This window comes from Chenopodium album, chromosome 17 (assembly GCF_948465745.1).
Source record: "Chenopodium album chromosome 17, dcCheAlbu1.1, whole genome shotgun sequence".
Lineage (NCBI taxonomy): Eukaryota > Viridiplantae > Streptophyta > Magnoliopsida > Caryophyllales > Amaranthaceae > Chenopodium > Chenopodium album.
In genome coordinates, this window is record NC_137850.1 from 46,197,369 (window position 1) to 46,216,135 (window position 18,767).

The 18,767-nt window shown below is 31.5% G+C and overlaps 1 protein-coding gene across 1 annotated transcript; it reads right to left on the bottom strand.

Moving 5' to 3' along the window:
• Window positions 1-3,211: 3,211 nt before the first annotated feature.
• Window positions 3,212-6,751, bottom strand: LOC145589914 (gallate 1-beta-glucosyltransferase 84A23-like). The gene is made up of 2 exons (XM_081646620.1): window positions 5,619-6,751; window positions 3,212-4,095 (listed from the first exon to the last, which is right to left on the bottom strand). Exons 1-2 carry the CDS (start codon window positions 6,672-6,674, stop codon window positions 3,637-3,639), a joined length of 1,515 nt encoding a protein of 504 aa, XP_081502746.1. The 5' UTR covers window positions 6,675-6,751; the 3' UTR covers window positions 3,212-3,636.
• Between the last annotated feature and the right edge of the window lie 12,016 nt (window positions 6,752-18,767).

Consider the following 18,767-nt stretch of genomic DNA (forward strand, 5'->3'; position numbering starts at 1 on the left):
CCTGGTAAACGGTCCAAATCAATTGGGAATTGGTCTTTAATTATATAATTCCTATTGGTGTTTATAATTTAGTTACGACTAATGAATTAAATACATAGAATACACGTATGAAGTTATGAACTAATTATATGGACTTCAATTCATTGTGAGTTGTTAACGTGCCCAAATCAAAAGGACAGCTTATTTACCAATTTGAACACTTCTACTCAAAGACTAAAGAGCATGTTTTTGCTCTTTCCTAGGATGTGTAAGCTCTACTTTTTATTTTTTTTTTGAAAGAATGTGTAAGCTCTACTTATGTTGTTATAATGAACTCCCATAATTTAGCATTTAATTACGCTACAAGAATGTATATTATTAGCAACACTAGGTTGTGCTTATGCTAATGCAAAAGATTTAAAAAGTTTAAAGTTAAAAAACTTATATCAAACATTGTTTCCCTATGAGTACTAAACTAGACTATTACATTACCTAATAAGCAATATTAATATAAATCGGTTCTTTTTTTTTTCACTTAATCATTATTACTCGAGCTTCAAATTTAAATCATGCATCTAACAAATAAGAGATCTCCACCTCCCAAGCACTCTCACCTCATAAGATTCGAACTTTTACCTCTAAATAATCTGATGATAAAATCTTATTAAGCGAGTCAAGTCTTACGTAAGGTCAACTAAATAGAATATGAGAGAGTAATAATGCAACATTATACTTGCGATATTAATTTAGAGAGATTCCGTAAATATTCTACCGCATCTTCCGGAGAATAAAGAAGTGAATGCGACAGCACTGCTTGCTGGGGCTTATGTACTCCTTCCACATCCTCACATGCAATTCCAAGATTTCCAACCCATCCATATCACTTGTGTTTCCGTAGCTCTTACAAAGTTCATTACCAAAACGATAATAAATTAAGTTTTAAGTTTTTAACGGATGTAACACTATTTTAAGTCCGATCTTTTGGATTCAATTGTCACATTACTCGTTTGTAATGTCTTTATTAATATCATATAATTATCAAAATATTTAATTAAATTAAACCAAGAATTACAATAACCACAACTTACATACTACTTAGAATTCAATAATACTTGTACTTTCATAGAAGAACTTCGAAGGTCCTAATAAGAATGTTTGTGCCCGAATTAACTAGCAAAGGGTATTATTCATAATTCATGACCGGTCAACTATTCATACTTTGATTTAAGGTACATGACTGTATCAAAGAAAAATCTAACAAAATCGTTGCCCATGATTGATTAAGGGTTTGTTCACATTAACTGAACTGAACTGAACTTATTAGAGCTGAACTGAAGTGAGCTGAAATGAATATTTTATGAGAGAAGGAAATTAGGAGCTGAATTGAACTAGACTTATTAGAGCTGAATTGAACTGAAAATAATCTGATTAGAACATGACCTAAGTTAAAACTTCTCATGAGTTAATCCAACTCGAATCAGCAAACAAGGTCTTTTAAGAGCGAGGGGGAACAAAGAATAAGAGATCTCATCCCCAAAATAATAAGAGATCTCATCCCCAAAATATCACTCTAGTGGAGATCGATTTTAATTACCTCTCAATCAACAAGGTTGGAAATTATAAGATAGGTGAGATTTTCAGAAATAACTCTCCTATAATGAGCTTAATTTAATGAGAATTGATTTCATGCTTTACGACTGAAAGTCATAAAGGTTTTCAACAACTTTAGCCTCCTTTTTGGAGATAACACGGGTAAAAAAGTCATAATACAATATATGCTATGTGAAAATGTGAATATTTGCTCTAATTACATGAAGACATGTAATGTAAAACTTCTAAAGATAAATCAAATGCCACTCTACTAACGTGCAAAGAAACAACTCGAACAAGCGAGCACGTATATATCATCTAATTCTATTATATATTTTATAATCCAATAATAATTAATTAAAACTTAATTGTAGCGCACAACTCCGTCCTAAATGCAATTAAACAGTGTTAATTAATAATACTACATAATTAAGTATGACTTTTCATGCAATGTGATGTACGAGTGCAAGTAATCAACTACTTGTGTATTTGAAAATATGGAGTTGTTACTGATTAAAGGCGTGATTGCTAATTATTATTTTGTTCGTATATGGTTTACAGTTCAATTGCATACAAGGGTGTCATCATCTGGTGGTTGTGATGCTTGACTATGTCTAGGCTGCTAGAATTTGATCTTCAATATTTAGTCACTATTTTTATTGTATCGATCGTTATCGATTATTGTTATCAAACGATAACGATTGATAGTACGGAGTAGTTTTCTTTCTAGAATCACCGCATATACCATTTTATTTCACCAGACTTTTCGAACTTTCTAGATAAATAAAAGTTTTAAGAGTAATTACTATTTTTGTTTATATATATATATATATATATATATATATATATATATTAAAATAACAACCGCTAATGTCATCATTGCCTACGTATCACTTTTTTATTTAATTTTTTCCCTTCAAAGTGCAAGGATGATGTCATTTTTTTTTTCCTTTTTAAGCTATTCTATTTAACATAACTTTGAAAATATATTCCATTTGAATTTTTAAATTTTAAATTTTGGGTTTTCTACACATATTATGCTATTTAGTTATTTACAAATTGTTAACAATAGTTAATAATATAATTCAATTGAAATTTCTTAATTAAATATGAAAATTATGCACTTTCGGGAATTGTATAGTTATATTTAATTAGAAATTAGTCAAGGAAAAATAAGGAAGTTATTTTCTTTTATTACGTGTTAAAAGTATATAATTCAATTCTTATTTTAAAACCGTAAATCGTACGGGATTAATCTAGTTTATTAATTATATGAGTCCACTGATAAGGTCCGAGAAAAAAAAGACAGAAATAAATGCTCCGGTTGCATGTATTAATATACCGTCCGAGAACAATGACCATGTGTTAGTAGAAGGAACCTCTCATTAGCTTTATAGAGTGGTCGATTATCTATCACACATTTTATCAATAATGTAGAACATTCGTCTTTGTTGTTTGCAAAATGACTATGACTTTAACTAGTATGCATTTGTTATATGTTTCAATTCATAATGTAGCATATTTAAGACACGTGAGTGAGTAGTACAAAAGTTAATTTAGAACAATTAGGATGTAGGGATATAATGTATAGTTTAACACTTTATTCCAAAACCTTGTACTATTAATAATCAAAACAAACAACTTGAAGAAATTAATAGCAATATGAATAAATTAAATAATGATATTAGATAACTTTACACAATAGTAAATATTAAAGATACAACAACCAAAAAAAAAAGGGGAGAAAAAAAACCAGAAATTCCTCCAGTTATTGCTCACGCCTCACATAGTTGATGAAATGATTTAACTTTAAAGTGAAGGAACCTTCCTATATCCAAGCGTTGCCATAGGCACGCACTCTAAGAGCCGGGCTAAAGTATAAAGTAACTCCAATATTGGTCGAAAAAAAAAAATGTGCAAAGGTATAGAAAATTAGAAGAAAAATAAAATAATAAAATGTGTAAATAAGTTGCCCCTACCCATAAAATCAGCCAAATTGGGCTCATTGTAGTAATTGTAGTTTCTTCTATATCCAAGCACATAATATTCAATGCATTTGGAGATTAATTAATGTCCATTTTCTTTAGTAGGCAAACCATTAGCAACCTTCTTAGCATTTGCAAGAACAATTTCACCCCTCTTTCGTACTTGATCGATGAAAAAATCAAAATTCTTATCCGATGATCCACCATCGGCTATTGCTTCATCTGCCAAATCCTTCCACTTGAGAGCGTTTTTCTTCATTTCAATTGCCTTAGGTCCTGAGGTGGCATCTCTCAAACACTTTTCGACTTCATCCTTAGTGATGAGCTTTTTCTCGTGCTCACCCCTAGTAAGTTGTATTCCTGTCTTGAAAACGTCGCAAATGAATTTTGCATCGGTCACTTGGTCGCCCCATGAAGGGAACGCTACCATGGGTACTCCGTAGGAGAGTGACTCCATAGTCGAGTTCCATCCACAATGTGTCACAAAACATGACACGGCTGGGTGTGCTAGGACTTGCTCTTGTGGAGCAAATTGGACCACCTGCAATTTTGTGAGGACAATTTATTAGATTCACTAAATTGTGTATCACGAAATTACTACACCACATGACCACAATTATTAACATCACCCATAATGTCATCTTCATATGTACTGGTCCATAACAATGTAACTGTATGTCAATTCTTGTAAGCTGGTAAAAAATCTAACCTCATAATGAAAATCATACCATAACAAAAGACTTTTTTTTTCTTTGAATAATAAAAAAAACAAACATTACAATTAAAAAAATAATTCCAACAACTCAAATTAATATAGTACTCCATAGTAGGTATCTTGGACTAGAATTTATTGCAGAAACACAGGGTTTTTTTTTTTTTTTTTGAAAGAAAATACTACGTAAGTTTACTTTACTTTTGGCAGAAATAAAAGGGATGTTACAAATTTTTTGTTTTTTAGGTTTGGATAATCCCAAGGCAAAACAATAAGAATTCACAAGTGCAATTTTGAATGATTCTATATTAAACCAACCAAAACCTAGAAATATGGGTTACATTAATTAATACTTCGTAAGTTCTTATCTAATCTAATAAGTTTAAATACACTAGTTGGATCACGTCAATAAAACACGCCCTAACCTATCATTTTAAGTGAAAGAAAAAGGCAAATTGTTTTACTACTCATAATATTTTTCTATATCGTTTATATGGTTATACTGTACGAAGTATTTAATACTCCGTAATGTGGACCAAGGTGACGGCAAATGCACTTATGTAGCACCCGACTTGTCAGCGCTATATTTTCTGCTTTTGTACTAGATTAGTGTGTAAAGGTAATCTCCATGAATGTTTGGAGTATTCCTTCCGTTAAATTTTGTCACGACTTCTTCGCTAATATTTTCGATATAGCGTATAAACTATCTTTAATTATGATGAATTAGTAAAAGAAAAAAAAAACTAACAAGATCATTTTTAAAAATAAATGAAACAACTAATAGAAAACAAGAGAAAGTACTAAAATCGAGCTAGACAATTACGGATTTACAGAGTAGATCGATCACATCGATGTTATTGACCCATTTACATTATGTTTCATTGAACCAACACCAAACAAACGAAACAAGGAGGGATCCCAATATTCTATATTTTGGTCAAGAATTTCTTAGACCAAGTACCATTATAATACTACTTAAATAAGTACCTACCTAACCATATTATTAAAAAAATGATCATTTTAAAATTGAGATTTGTTAAATAAAACAAAGAAATATCTAAATTTAAAAATACCAACTACGTTACGGAGTACTACTATTTGCAAAAAGACATCATTTTATTAAAAAAAAATGATCATTAATTTTTGGAATTGTTTTGTTTTAATCAAGTCACGTTACATGAAAAGTAATTAACTTTGACAAAGAGGAGGAAAGTTCACAAATTCACGTATCTCAATGTTTTGTCGGTGAAAAGAATCCCATGGTACTATTCATCTTTAACTGTTTTTTTAATTAGTTTAGTACTGAATTTTAGAAACAATTAATTGCTAAAAAAAAGTGAAAAAAATCATACCTTGCCATTATCGCCAATTCTATCCAAAAACCCGTCGGGTAGAGTGTGCGGGCTCATCTTGGATTCCTTAGCGGGTGGCTTCATCACCCACAAAAACGTGATCCCGGCCGCTTCGATACCGGCCGCGATCTCGTCTATCTGCTTTTGTGGCGGGAACACGATTGTCCCGAATGATATGTACACTACTGACCCGTCGGGTTTTCCATCGAGCCACTTTAAGCAGTCCTGGTTGGGCCTGAGCGGGTCAGCCCGAACCCGAGCCCCACCAGGAATGGGCTTTTTAAAAAGTGGCCCGATGGTCCTGATCGGGGTCGGAGCTAGAAGTTCGACGGTGTGATCCACCGTCGACCTCTCTAGCTCGTAGAATGTATCCATAAGGATACAAAAAGGTTTAGATAAGTTTTTGTATTGTGCCAATATTGCCCTTTTGAGGAAAGCATAAGGCGTGGTCGGGTGAAGGAAAGTTGGGATCTCGTCCCATTTTAGTAGGGGTAGAGTTGGAACTTCGACATCGATTTCGAGGGCGTCTTCGGTAGGAAAAGGGATCATGTTGTGGTGGAAATAATAGTAAGCTAGGAAACAAGCGCATGATTGAGGCCACAGCATAGCACTAGGCAAACCCAATTCCTCAGCAACATCAGAAACCCAAGGAATAAACGGGTTATTAATCAAGCAAGAAACGGGCCGGCCCTCTTGGGCCAGAGCAGCTAGTCTCTCGGGTACCCAACGGCGGCCCACAACCTCGAGTTGTGGAAGATATTGATCCATATCAAACTTCCTTGGGTCACCATCAGGCCATTCATCATCAAAAAACTCAAATCGGATGAACCCGTCCCCAATAGGGACGGGTTGATCCGATACAGCATCATTAGAACCTCGGATACCTTGGCCGAGGTTCTCAGTAGTGGTAAAAGTAACCAAAAAGCCTTTAGAGGCAATTCGCTTACCTAGCCTAAGGAGTGGATTAATGTGGCCTTGGCCGGGGAACGAGATCATGAACACATGTACAAGCTGATCGAGCTCGTGATTGTGAATAATTTGTGTTTCAGACCCCATTTTTAAAAAGTTTGGGACAACAAAATAAAAATTAAGTGTTTTGGGGTAGTATTGTATGGTTGCAAATTGAAAATCAGCAAGTTTATATATAGGGGCCGCCAGAGACCAAGTTTGGTACTAGCCAAGTAGTGGTGATTATTTCTCAACTTTTTTTTTTTCTTTTTGCGTGTTATTTTTTTCTTTTTGGAGTATTAAAATAATAATTGCAATTTTGTTTCCCATTTTTCCATTGACTTCAAAAGAAAGTGCCTAACCAGGAAACCAGCCAGCCACAGGCTAGAACAACAAAGTGCTTGGAAGATTCTAAGGTGTATAAGTGTATAGTGTAAGGTGTACTACCTGTCTATCTCCGTCGTTTAAAGATTGTCTTATTTGACTTTTCATACAACGTACTCTGTAGTTTATAATCATGTTATAAAATATACAGATATATATGATATATTCCGTATTTTATAAGTAAATTTTAATGTTCTAATAGTAGACATTGAAATAGATTGCGTGATTACATATAAATATAGTAAAAATTCTTGTTTAATATCTAAAGTTTGTTAAAATGTAATAGGATAATCTTTAAGAAGATGGAGGGGTATTGTAGTTGAGTTATTATTGTAGTTTAAGGATTTGAAATAATATTGCTTATCTTATCCCAATTTACTACTACTATATGAACACATCACACATGGCACAAGTTTTAAGAAGTATGAAAAAAATTAAAAACAAATACGACTTCGTTGTGGAAATAAATATTATGTGAAATATTATGAGTAGATAGAAAAATAGCGAATTTGATGAATGAGTATGTGACTTCACTTTAGGAAATACCCTATAATTTAGCAAGGTTGATTGACGAATAACTTAAATTAAGATATCAATTAGTATCCATAGGCGTAGTGTTAACGCACTAAACATCCTCTCTACTTTACACCAACATGGGAGAGTCGGACTATTCACATTTTGAATATTCTAATATTGTAATTTTTTATTTTTTTTTTAACAAATCAATTCATTAATAAAAAGTCATGCGAAATCTACAAATGAAATCTAAATTAACAAATACATAAAATTGAATCAAATTAGGGTTTCCTTCATCAAAGCTACGATTGTTGAAAAGATCTTTCAGTGTGGTACATCTCTCGCGCACATACTTTTCAGAGAGACGGTCTAACGATTTGTTGTAGTTGTAAGGATGATTTTCATCTGATTTGCTTAAACGAGTTTGAAAACTTGACAACCGTTCAATACCGAATAAATCTTTACCAAAGAACTGACAATAGAGCAAAAGATGATTACCTTTTTGATAAATCCTAACACACAAACAAACCCTAAACATAACCGAACAACTAAACTAACTAAAACTAACGACTCCACCATAGGGAGACGGACAAATATCTACACTACTTGTTTAGATTTATTGAAATCTAAATTGTAAAACTAAATAAAGTTTAAAGCCTAAACGGCCAAGATTTAGAGAAACCTTAGAAGAGAGGAGGAGAGGAGAGGCGAAAGATTTTTTCTAACATCGTAATTGGTTTCATGGCCTTCATATAAATCGTTCGATAAAGCAAAAACATCTTAATTTAATTAAGAACAATTATTATCTAAACTAATTAGTCTAGACAAACATTTAAAAAAATCAGATGTGCAATAAAATAAAATATTGTACATCCGCTCAAAGTTACCTTAAAATAAACAAAAGTTAACTTATAGTGAATGAAAGTTACCTAGTATATATAAGTTATCGTGATATAAATAAAAGTTATTTAAGCTTTATGGATAAAAGTTACTCTAAATTCAACAAAAATTACCCTAAACTCAACAAAAGTTACCTCGATGTACAGTAATATTACTGTACATCAGATTAGAGGTGATTAGTGGGCGGGCCGGGTCGGGACAAGGTAAAAGAATATGCCCATTTATCGGGTTGGGCCAAACTTTGGGTCAGAAAATGTGCCCAAACCCGCCCAAATTAGGCGGGCCATGCGAGCTTTTCGGGCTAGGCCATATATAAAAAAATAATTGCATAAAATTGATTTTCTAAGCCCGTCCAAAATTTCAAAAAAAATTCGGGTCGGGCCCGACCCAATTTCGGACTGGAAAAAGTTATCCAATGCCCGCCCTAAATCGAGCCGAGCCAACGGGCATGGCTCAACTTGATCACCTCTACATCATAAGTATATAAAAGTTTTTGATTAATCTATCTGTTACTACAAAATGACATAGTAATTCCTTAACTTAATGTTTTTTTAATTTTTTTTCCCTCCTTTTCGGCGATAATATTAATTCAAGTACAATCATTGAACAAATAATCCACAAATAATTTTTCCTAGTATCAATTATTCACCAAGACACATAAATAATACAATCGTACAACTACAACAGCAATATAGGACTTGATCATGAGTTTCTCAATCCATTCGCCTAGATTTGTGCTTTTCCATTAAAAGGCTATACACATTTATACATTATGGGGCTTGGAAATAATCTTACCAATTTAGATTCATAATTGTTATCTAGCTAATTCGACTAGTTGGCCTACTTGGCCTTAATTCGTCATAAATTTTATAGGTATTATTCAACATTGTAACATCGAATATTGGTTCATTGTCTAAAATAATTCCTCTCATTCGAAAATAAATTAGAATTATATATGTTGCATCAATTCCTCCACGTTAATTTTGAATGATTGTCGTATTATAATTATTTTTTTGGACGACAAATGAATGAGTGTAAATTTGTGATACTTAACAACCACTTGATTTGCATATGACCGTTCGTGGTATGTTTTCATTACAAGCGACAAAATATAAACTATATTAACTTCGACCTTCGCCGGCGACGGCCAATTAAGGGAAGTAACCTACCACCTAACGAGCTCACATTGACTTATAACTCCCAAATCCCAATGGATTGTGAATTTTCATGACTTCGATTATTATTCCTTCGTTTATATATTCGCTACATTTTGACTTTTACATTTTTTTCTAAATGTATGTGACAAATTTTATAGGGTTCGTTAAAGATTTTTTCGAGTTGGCCAATTTTATTTTGGCTAATACATTTTATTATTAAATAAGAAACTATATATATAATGAAAATTAGATACATTTCATGAAACAAATGAAAACAAATAGTAGGAAAAACCCAATGAAATGTAGGGATTATTATCTATTAATAAAATAATAACACTGATGAATTAACGCATTGTTATCTTTAGCGAGCCACGGTTAATATGAAAGAATTTTATGTATTATAAACATCGTGACAATAAAAGCAATAATTATTTAAGAGCAAATACATCCACAACATCGCATACATCATTAGGGTTTACTTAAGCTTTAAAATGACCACATGCATTGCGCATTTGCACGATTAATTAATAAGAGTTGCTCAATCTCATCACCTTTACGACAAGAGGGTGATAACTACTAATGAAAGTAATTACAATAATTAATAAAGATACACTTGTTAGCTATTGATTATACTGAATAATTATTTACCAGAATAATAAAATTCCTTTGTTTTACTTCCTCCATCTCCTTTTTTTTGTCCAAATTATTTATTTACTTATTTTATCTGAAATTATCTTACATTTAAACATTTTCTTGAAATTAAGTCAAAACTAGCCTTTTGACCCGTTCGATGCACGGGTTGTTGCTTAGGTTATTTTTTTTAAAAAGTGTCGGTGTTGTTGTGAAATTTAATAAGGTATATATACATAGATATTGTAGGGAATGAAATGACACATTGGTTTAAGTTATATTTAAGTTTAAGAGATGAAAAGACTATTTTATTAATGTAATGAACACTAATTAGTTTAACTTCAATTTATTATAAATGGGAATTTTAAAAGAAAGGATTAAGAGAGGTAACATGTGGCATATGAGTGATTATGGTGACATGTGGCTTAGTATAGATTGTGGTTTGTGTTTTTAAATACTAAGTATAGATATAGATATATAAATTGAACATAGCTTTTCTCATTTGAACCTATAAGTATGTCTAAATTAATCACGGGGACCACGAAACATCATTACACTCACTAATTACAATTACAAATGCCTACATGGCTACTAATAAAAGTAATTGAGAGACCGGCGTATAAATTAATTGATGGATCCGCAATTTAAGATAGCATATAATTGTAGGTTATATTTTATTACTTGTACAAGATAACATCGTGCACCAAACCAAGGTTGTATGTTGTGTTTGACTACTATGCATTTGCTGTTAAAGACATTATCAAATTATAGTAATCATTTTATTTGATTGACTATGAACAAATATTCGGTTATTCCTCGAAAAGCCAAATATGACTATTTTTCATTATCTAGCTTGTGCAAATTTCAAAAGCTAAATGGATCCAAGGAATTATAACAATGTACTATATGTAACATAATAAATAAAGCTATAATGAATAATTTTTTTTTATCATTTTTTATTAAGACACAATAAATGATATAATCCTAGAACTTTTTCTAAATTTCGCTTTTGGGGTGATTTATGGACAAATCTATTTGAAAAGTATAGCTATTTGTTTTAAGTGGTTTTAATTGAGATAACAAGCTTATAACATTACTCATATATCTATATCTATACTTAGTATATAAAAATTCTAATTAAGAAAGATACATGTCTACATCCTATTACACTTCTCTATCTTCTTCTCTAATCAAAGTGCCACATGTTTCTTACATTATTAATTTTTATTACACTATCTCTCTTTGATTTTTTCATTAAACTTATACTTCATCTTCCCTGCACATTTCATCCCTTCATTTTCATCTCCCCTCTTCAACTCAATCTTTTTCTCTTCTCTCTTTAATTTTCGCCCCCTACCTTCTACTCATCTCTTACAACGCTGTCTTCTACAGCCTACTGCAAGGGGGCCTAACGATTCTTGGTAGTTTTTGAATCGAACAACACTTGATTCAACAGATTGTACTCCTTGATCTGACATTTGATTCAATATTGCACAAAACACCATCAATGGACTCAATCTTTCGACGTCAGGAAATCCCACTACAGGGGTACAAACTCTAGATCCACAAAAGGGAACAAACCCTAAATCCCACAAAAGGGGAAGAAACCCCTAAATCCCACCCGGGAGTGCAAGATTCTAACAACCAAATTACTCCCTTTATCTCTAAATATTTGCTACATCCCATTTTTTACGTTTTTTTCGCGAAATGAGTTTAAACACTTATATCATGAATTATACTCCATATGATTTAAAATAGTTGCTTAGCATGCACTATTCACTTTGTAAGTTTGAATGTTTTTATTTTTATATATATAGATCAAAACATAGTCATGTGGGATCTTGTTTGATTCATTTCAACAAGTACTTTTCAAATACAGTATGTAGTTTTTATAATTTTTTCTTACATATAAATTAAGATATAAACATTTAAAGATGTGACTCGGCAAATATAGCAAGTATTTTGGATTGGAGGGAATATGTAGCAAGTAAATAAAGACTGAGGGAGGGAGTATTAATAAAAATAATTTCAATATACCTAATAATGACATTAATGAGATCGTAGTTCACTCGTTCCGTGTTTCACTCAGAAGAATCAATGTTACAGTACATGGTACTCGAATCTTCTTTGCAGACTTACTTGCAGTATATCAAATCTTTTGTTTTCTTTCACCTCTTTGCTTAATGAATTCTTAATAAATCAAATGTATGTATGTTCTGCAAATCTCTCACCTAGGAGCAGATCTAAGGTCAAAGTTATAGGGTCAATTGACCCCACTTAATTTTTTAAAAAAAATTCGTTAAAATATTTAAAAGATGATTGATTTAATACGAGAGATAATATGAAAATTATGAGTAATTTAATATCTACTCCGTATCAATATACTTATTTATATATGTGTCAATCATATATATAGTTTCATGTAATTTGTTAATTTATAAATAATTTTTATATAATTTGTTTATATTATTTGAACCCAATTATAAAAAATATTAGATTTGCCATTGCTCTCACCTCACCTTTTCTCTTCTCTTGCAATAGAACGGACAATCTATGAGTCTACAACTTCATAAAATTCCTATGAGTAGGTAAATACACTATCACAAAAGTGGAGTAAAAGTAAAAGTTTCAAAATTTCAGACAATGTAAAGTGAACTCTTTTCGGCTTCTAGTTATAGATTAATGACAATAGGGAGTTTACTGTTCAACAAAGCTCTAATTTATAGTTTATATTGATGAAAATTGTTAATATAAATCAATCTCATTTGACTTAACTAAGTTTACAAGCGATGAAGTAATTGATTTTAGGAAATGATCCGAGTGTGATCAATTATTTCAATTTTAAGAAGGAAAAATGAATTTGGATTTAGTAATTAAATGGAAATTTTAACGGAATCTATCAAATGGTAATGGTATCAAAACAAAAACTCAATATAAGGTAGTTGTTCGCAAACTTTAAAGTAAAAAGTAGTTGTTCGCAAAAATAGTAATTTAAAAGGTAGTTCTTTAGATAATTTCATAATAAAAATGATTTCAACATATCATTAATAATGAGATAATACTTTGCTTGTTGCATGTTTCAACTCAGGACAATTCAATGTTACAATGTCCTCGAATCTTGTTTGCAGATTTACTTCTAGCATATGAGTATATCGAATCTTTTGTTTTTTTTCACCTTTTGCTTAATTCACTTTTAATAAAATCAAATGTATGTATATATGTTCCCAAAACTTTCAACTCACCTTACTTTTCCCTTCTTTTTTCTTACAATAGACTTATTGACCAATAGTCTCACCTTTTAAATTTAGAGTTATGTTAAATAAATGTAAATTAAAATAGTACTAGTATTCCATAGTTTATATAGTACAAACTGATTTTGTAGAGTACCGCACTACTGCTATTTGGATAAGAGTTTTTTTCTCCTTCTCTTTCTCCTTTTTTCCTTCATCTTTCTTCTTCTTTCCTTCTTTTTCTTCCTGCACCGTTGCTTCCATCCGCCGTTTATCTTTCCGCTGATGCTGCTACTCTTTTTACATCTCAAAATTCCAGTAAGTTGAAAGTATAACCTAATTTCTAACCTAATTTTATTAACTTGATTTTTAAAGCTAATCAGATATGTTTATTTATTTTTTTATTTTCAAGGCATGGCGAACTTCCCACCTAAATGGCAAGAAATTGAAGGACTTCAATCAGATTTTGAAGTCCTTTAAGAGTTTGATTAGGGTAGTTTCAGATTTAAGCATACAAGCAAGAGGCATCCTATATTATGTTCCGTGACTCATTCCAATGTGCCACAAGAAGGTGACACAAATTTCACCGGCTATTGTAGATAATTTGCGTTCAGAGATACATTTATCATCCGAAGAGGCATTTTTGAAGTCACTTCAGCGCCTACAAATCTCAATCCCCAATCTCTTTCCGCCTATCACAATATGATATTTGGAGATGATATGACAACAGGGCAACTACCAGTAGTATTTATATATGTGTCAATCATATATATAGTTTCATGTAATTTGTTAATTTATGAATAATTTCTATATAATTTGTTTATATTATTTGAACCCACTTATAAAAAATGTTAGATTCGTCATTGCTCTCACCTCACATTTTCTCTTCTCTTGCAATAGAAAGGACTAGCTACGAGTCTATGACTTCATAAAATACCTATGAGTAGGTAGGTACACTATCACAAAAGTGGAGTAAAAGTAAAAGTTTCAAAATTTCATACAATGCAAAGTGAACTCTTTCTGGCTTCTAGTTATAGATTGATGACAATGGGGAGTTTACTATTCAACAAATCTCTAGTTTATAGTTTATATTGATGACAATTGTTAATATAAGTCAATCTCATTTGACTTAGGAAATACTGAGACGACTAATCGTACACAAATCTCCACCTTAGGTAATAATGAGACGACTAATCCTTCGCAAAACTTGTGGATTTTGATAACTCCAATATAAACAAATTATTCTCACCTCTAGAATCTTATAAATGACGGTAGACATGGAAGTTTTATAAGTGCCATACATTAAATTAAATAAATTAATTTGGGTTAAAATCATATGAATGATCCATTTTAATTTATTATTTTTGGCTCACCCAAATAAATAATCCGAATTAATTAAATACAATTCGGGTTATAAAATAAATTAAATGGATCAGGTTAAAAGACTTCTAAGTCATTGAATGGGCCAAGACCAAACCTACTAAGTCCACTCAAGGGGTTCTCATCTCCTATAAATACATCATTCCTCCATCAATCGGGGGAATCGAGAAATCATTATTCCAAGAGCTCATAAACTCAAACAGAATTCTCTCTGAAGTAAGTCAACAAGCACATTAAACACGTGTCAACTTGTTCAGATACACTCAAACACATTTGAACAGGATTAAGCTTCATAAGCCCTCGTTCAGGTGTATTCAAACAAAACTCTTGAATACAGGTTGACATCACCAACGCCACCCTGCATTCAAACTCAAGTCGACGTCATCAAACGTCACCCTACAGATGTCACACACGTGTCATCGTCAAGCTGCGAAACAGAATCAGAGGACTTAGTTTATTTTATTATAAATAGTTACACAGAGATTGTACCCAAAATTCATATATTAATATAAATTCATTTGTTACTTTATTTCCCGTCTTTATTCATTTAGACTCGAAACTTGTGTAAACAAATTTTGGCACGCTCGGTGGGACAATTTTCGCACTTCATCTCCGATCTTCAAGTCTCAAAACTCGTAGATTTAATGGTGGCATACCAAATTTGCTTTCAAAGTCTACAAAAAAATATCGAGACCAAGTTGCATATGATATCAAATCTCCACAATAAGTCTCAAGGGGGCATTTGTTGACACCGAAATTTTGTTAATTATTAGGTGTCGGATATATGTAAATAAGGAGATAATATATATAAAAAAATAAATATATGATATTATCTTCAAGATCTCGTAAAATATTTGATAGCTATCTTGTTTACTACTCTACGACACTCTATATAAAGAGAGTCGTTTCTAGGGTTTAAGGAGGCTCAGATGGAATAAGTCACAAAGACCCCATCTCCTCCCGGTCGTCGTTTCTAGGATTCAAGGAGGCTCAGATGGAACAAGTCACAAAGACCCCATCTCTTCCCAATCGTCGTTTCTAGATTTAAGGAGGCTCAGATGGAATAAGTCACAAAGACTCCATCTCCTCCCTACTACCAAACATTGTAGGTTCATAGTATGAAATAAGCCGACAAGGCCCCGTACTACAAACAAATATTAAAACCCTAGCCCTTTGGAGAGAGGAATCAAGAAATTTATGAGAGTTGTAATCCACAAAATATTAATAAAAATAAGTGTTTCCGTATATTTTCTGCCTGTTTAATTGTATATTGCAGGTTTGAATTTTTATGGTTTAGAATCACATCAATAAAGTGATATTAACAATCTTCTTTCTTCTCTAGTCATTTAAACTTTACATCTCATTATTCTCTTCGCTCAAATGAGAACTGAACTTCAAATTTCATTATTAATTAGAGAGTAGAGATTGTCTTAATTGGTACAATAAATGTTGTGGGTACCTAAATTATTAGATCCAATTTGGTATCCTGCCAGCGAAATATAATCAGTGGAATTAATACTCCTATATTTCATTAATATTTCTCTCTTTTAACTCTTTATACATAAATTTTAGGGCTATATATAGTATTTTTCTTAATTTAATTAAAGAAGATATTAAGTATAGTTCTTTCTAAAAATTTAAACATTTAATAGATGAAAGCACTGAATAAGCTTTGTGTCATTAATTCTAGTAAGCGATAGTGAAAGATCCCTTGGACAACTTTTTAACTCTTTATTTATTTATTTACTTATGTTTGACATGCACAATTTTTAACATTATTGTTGATGTGGAGTTCAAAGAAGGACCTTTCAACTCCAAACTATAAGTTAAATACCTTTTGGAAGGCCAATTTAATTAGTGGTGGAATTTGTGGCCACATATAGCTATAATCACTGCTCGTTACTATTGGTTTAACTCTTATACTAATGATTTACACTTACTACCTTAATCACCTAAAAGAATGGATTAATTGGTTATATACTAGGAGTTCTAATCGACTAATCGTATTATTTTGCTTGCTAAAAAAAAATTAAAATAAATAATAGAGAATTCCCCCACGTAATTCTTTTCTCGCTCATATGCGTTTTAATTTATCTTCAATAATATCAATGGTGTATATACTTTGCCTAGTTGTGTTATCAAATATATTCGAGAAAAAAGTTTGAGAGGAACATTTTTGGATGTTGTTATACATAAGGTAACGAAGAAGCACATTAATGATGATAGATACGAAAGTGTGGAACTATAGCCCAAACAATCACCATTAAGTCTTCTATTTGTAATGAAATGATATTGTGTGGGAATTATAAACGTTGTATCTAGGATATACTATTTGGGTCACAATTCACTCTAATTTCTTCTAACTTTTTTAGAGGTTGAAATCGTACGGAGGGTTAGGATTATCAGTAGTATTACCGTCTACTCCATTGGACTCTCTTTCGGATTAATTATAACACTTGTCTTGTACATACGTAGTATTACACTTTGATTGATTATAGATATTGTTATATGTTCTTTGTCGACCATGCTAACCATTGAATATACTTCATTAACATTACTTTAATATATTATATCACCTCCGTTTTATATTTTTTGCAATTTTAAACTATTTTATATCTCACAAATAATACCCCAAAGTTGCAAAAAATATAAAATGGAGATAAAAATTATTTTTAGTCACCAACCTACAATTTTCTTAAAAGCATGTGACAAGTTGCGTTCAATTCAAAACTTAATGAAGGATTATTAAGATGTTTATAATAAATTGAATTGGAACAATTATTAATTGTAGAAGTTTGAGTGAAGGGAGCCAAAATAAAATTGGGAACGTTGTCATTTTTAAAGTAAGCCATGGATATATTGACGTGCAATTGTGTCAATTGTCTAACGGATAGAATACGTGAGAACAATATTACTTCATTCCTACATACATCTCAGAATAATTGACACATTCAAACTTAATATACATGTTAATGTGATGCACTTATTTGGATTTAAATATATATAATTAAATATAAGTAATAAAAAAAAGTTGATATCATGAAACTTTACATTTGTATTGCTCTAACAACATATTTGATGACAATCAAAATTTGTGTTTGATACCTTACTATAAATTTAAGGTCAAAGTTGGTAGATGAATAGTGAAAAGAAAAAAGAAAAAAAAAAAGTTAAATGAGCCACAGTGTCAATGGTTCTAGAATGAAGAGACTTAGGGATTAATCACATTATATTAGCAAATGAAAAGTAGTGTAACCTACCAACCCCGCTTACACTACTTTTCGTTGTTAATGATTAGTCTTAACATAATGAAACCTCACTTGATCGATCATCAGTTGATTAAGTGTTTATTACATGGTTTGTTTCCTCCCTACTTCTAGATCACTACACATGTGTAAAACCTCTAAAAGAGCATAGAAGAGATCCATGATTGAGAGGATAAATGATCAATAAGATCATAGTGTCGTCCTTAAATAATGACAAACTAAGCTTTCCTATGCAAACAAAATACAGCTTTCTGTACAAAGTAAAAAGAATCTAAAAACACTGTACAACTAACAATATTTTAATTCAATCTTGTAGCACATGAATATGTAGTTTGTACAACAACCAAAAATGCATGATTGTGGCTGCTACTTTAATTTATAACGAATTGAATATGATAGATAATTTGCTAATATAATGTCATAAATAATGTAATAATGAGGTAGGAATAAGTAACATTGGGTGTACACATCAAACACATGATTTATTAGTGTACAGTTGGACTGTGTTCTATGCATCCTCATCTGTTTTCTTTTTCCACCTCACAAAATTACAAATCCTATAGAATACATAATACACAGATCGTGTTTTGTATTAGGAGTAGGTTCACTAATTTAAAGTATGACTTGATTATATAATTGTTTGTGAGATTTTGGGTAGGAGCCTAGGAGAACACTTTCGGGCCAGACGAAGTTACGCAGCAAGATACTTCCTATAGATCTTAAAGGAGGCCTACTTAG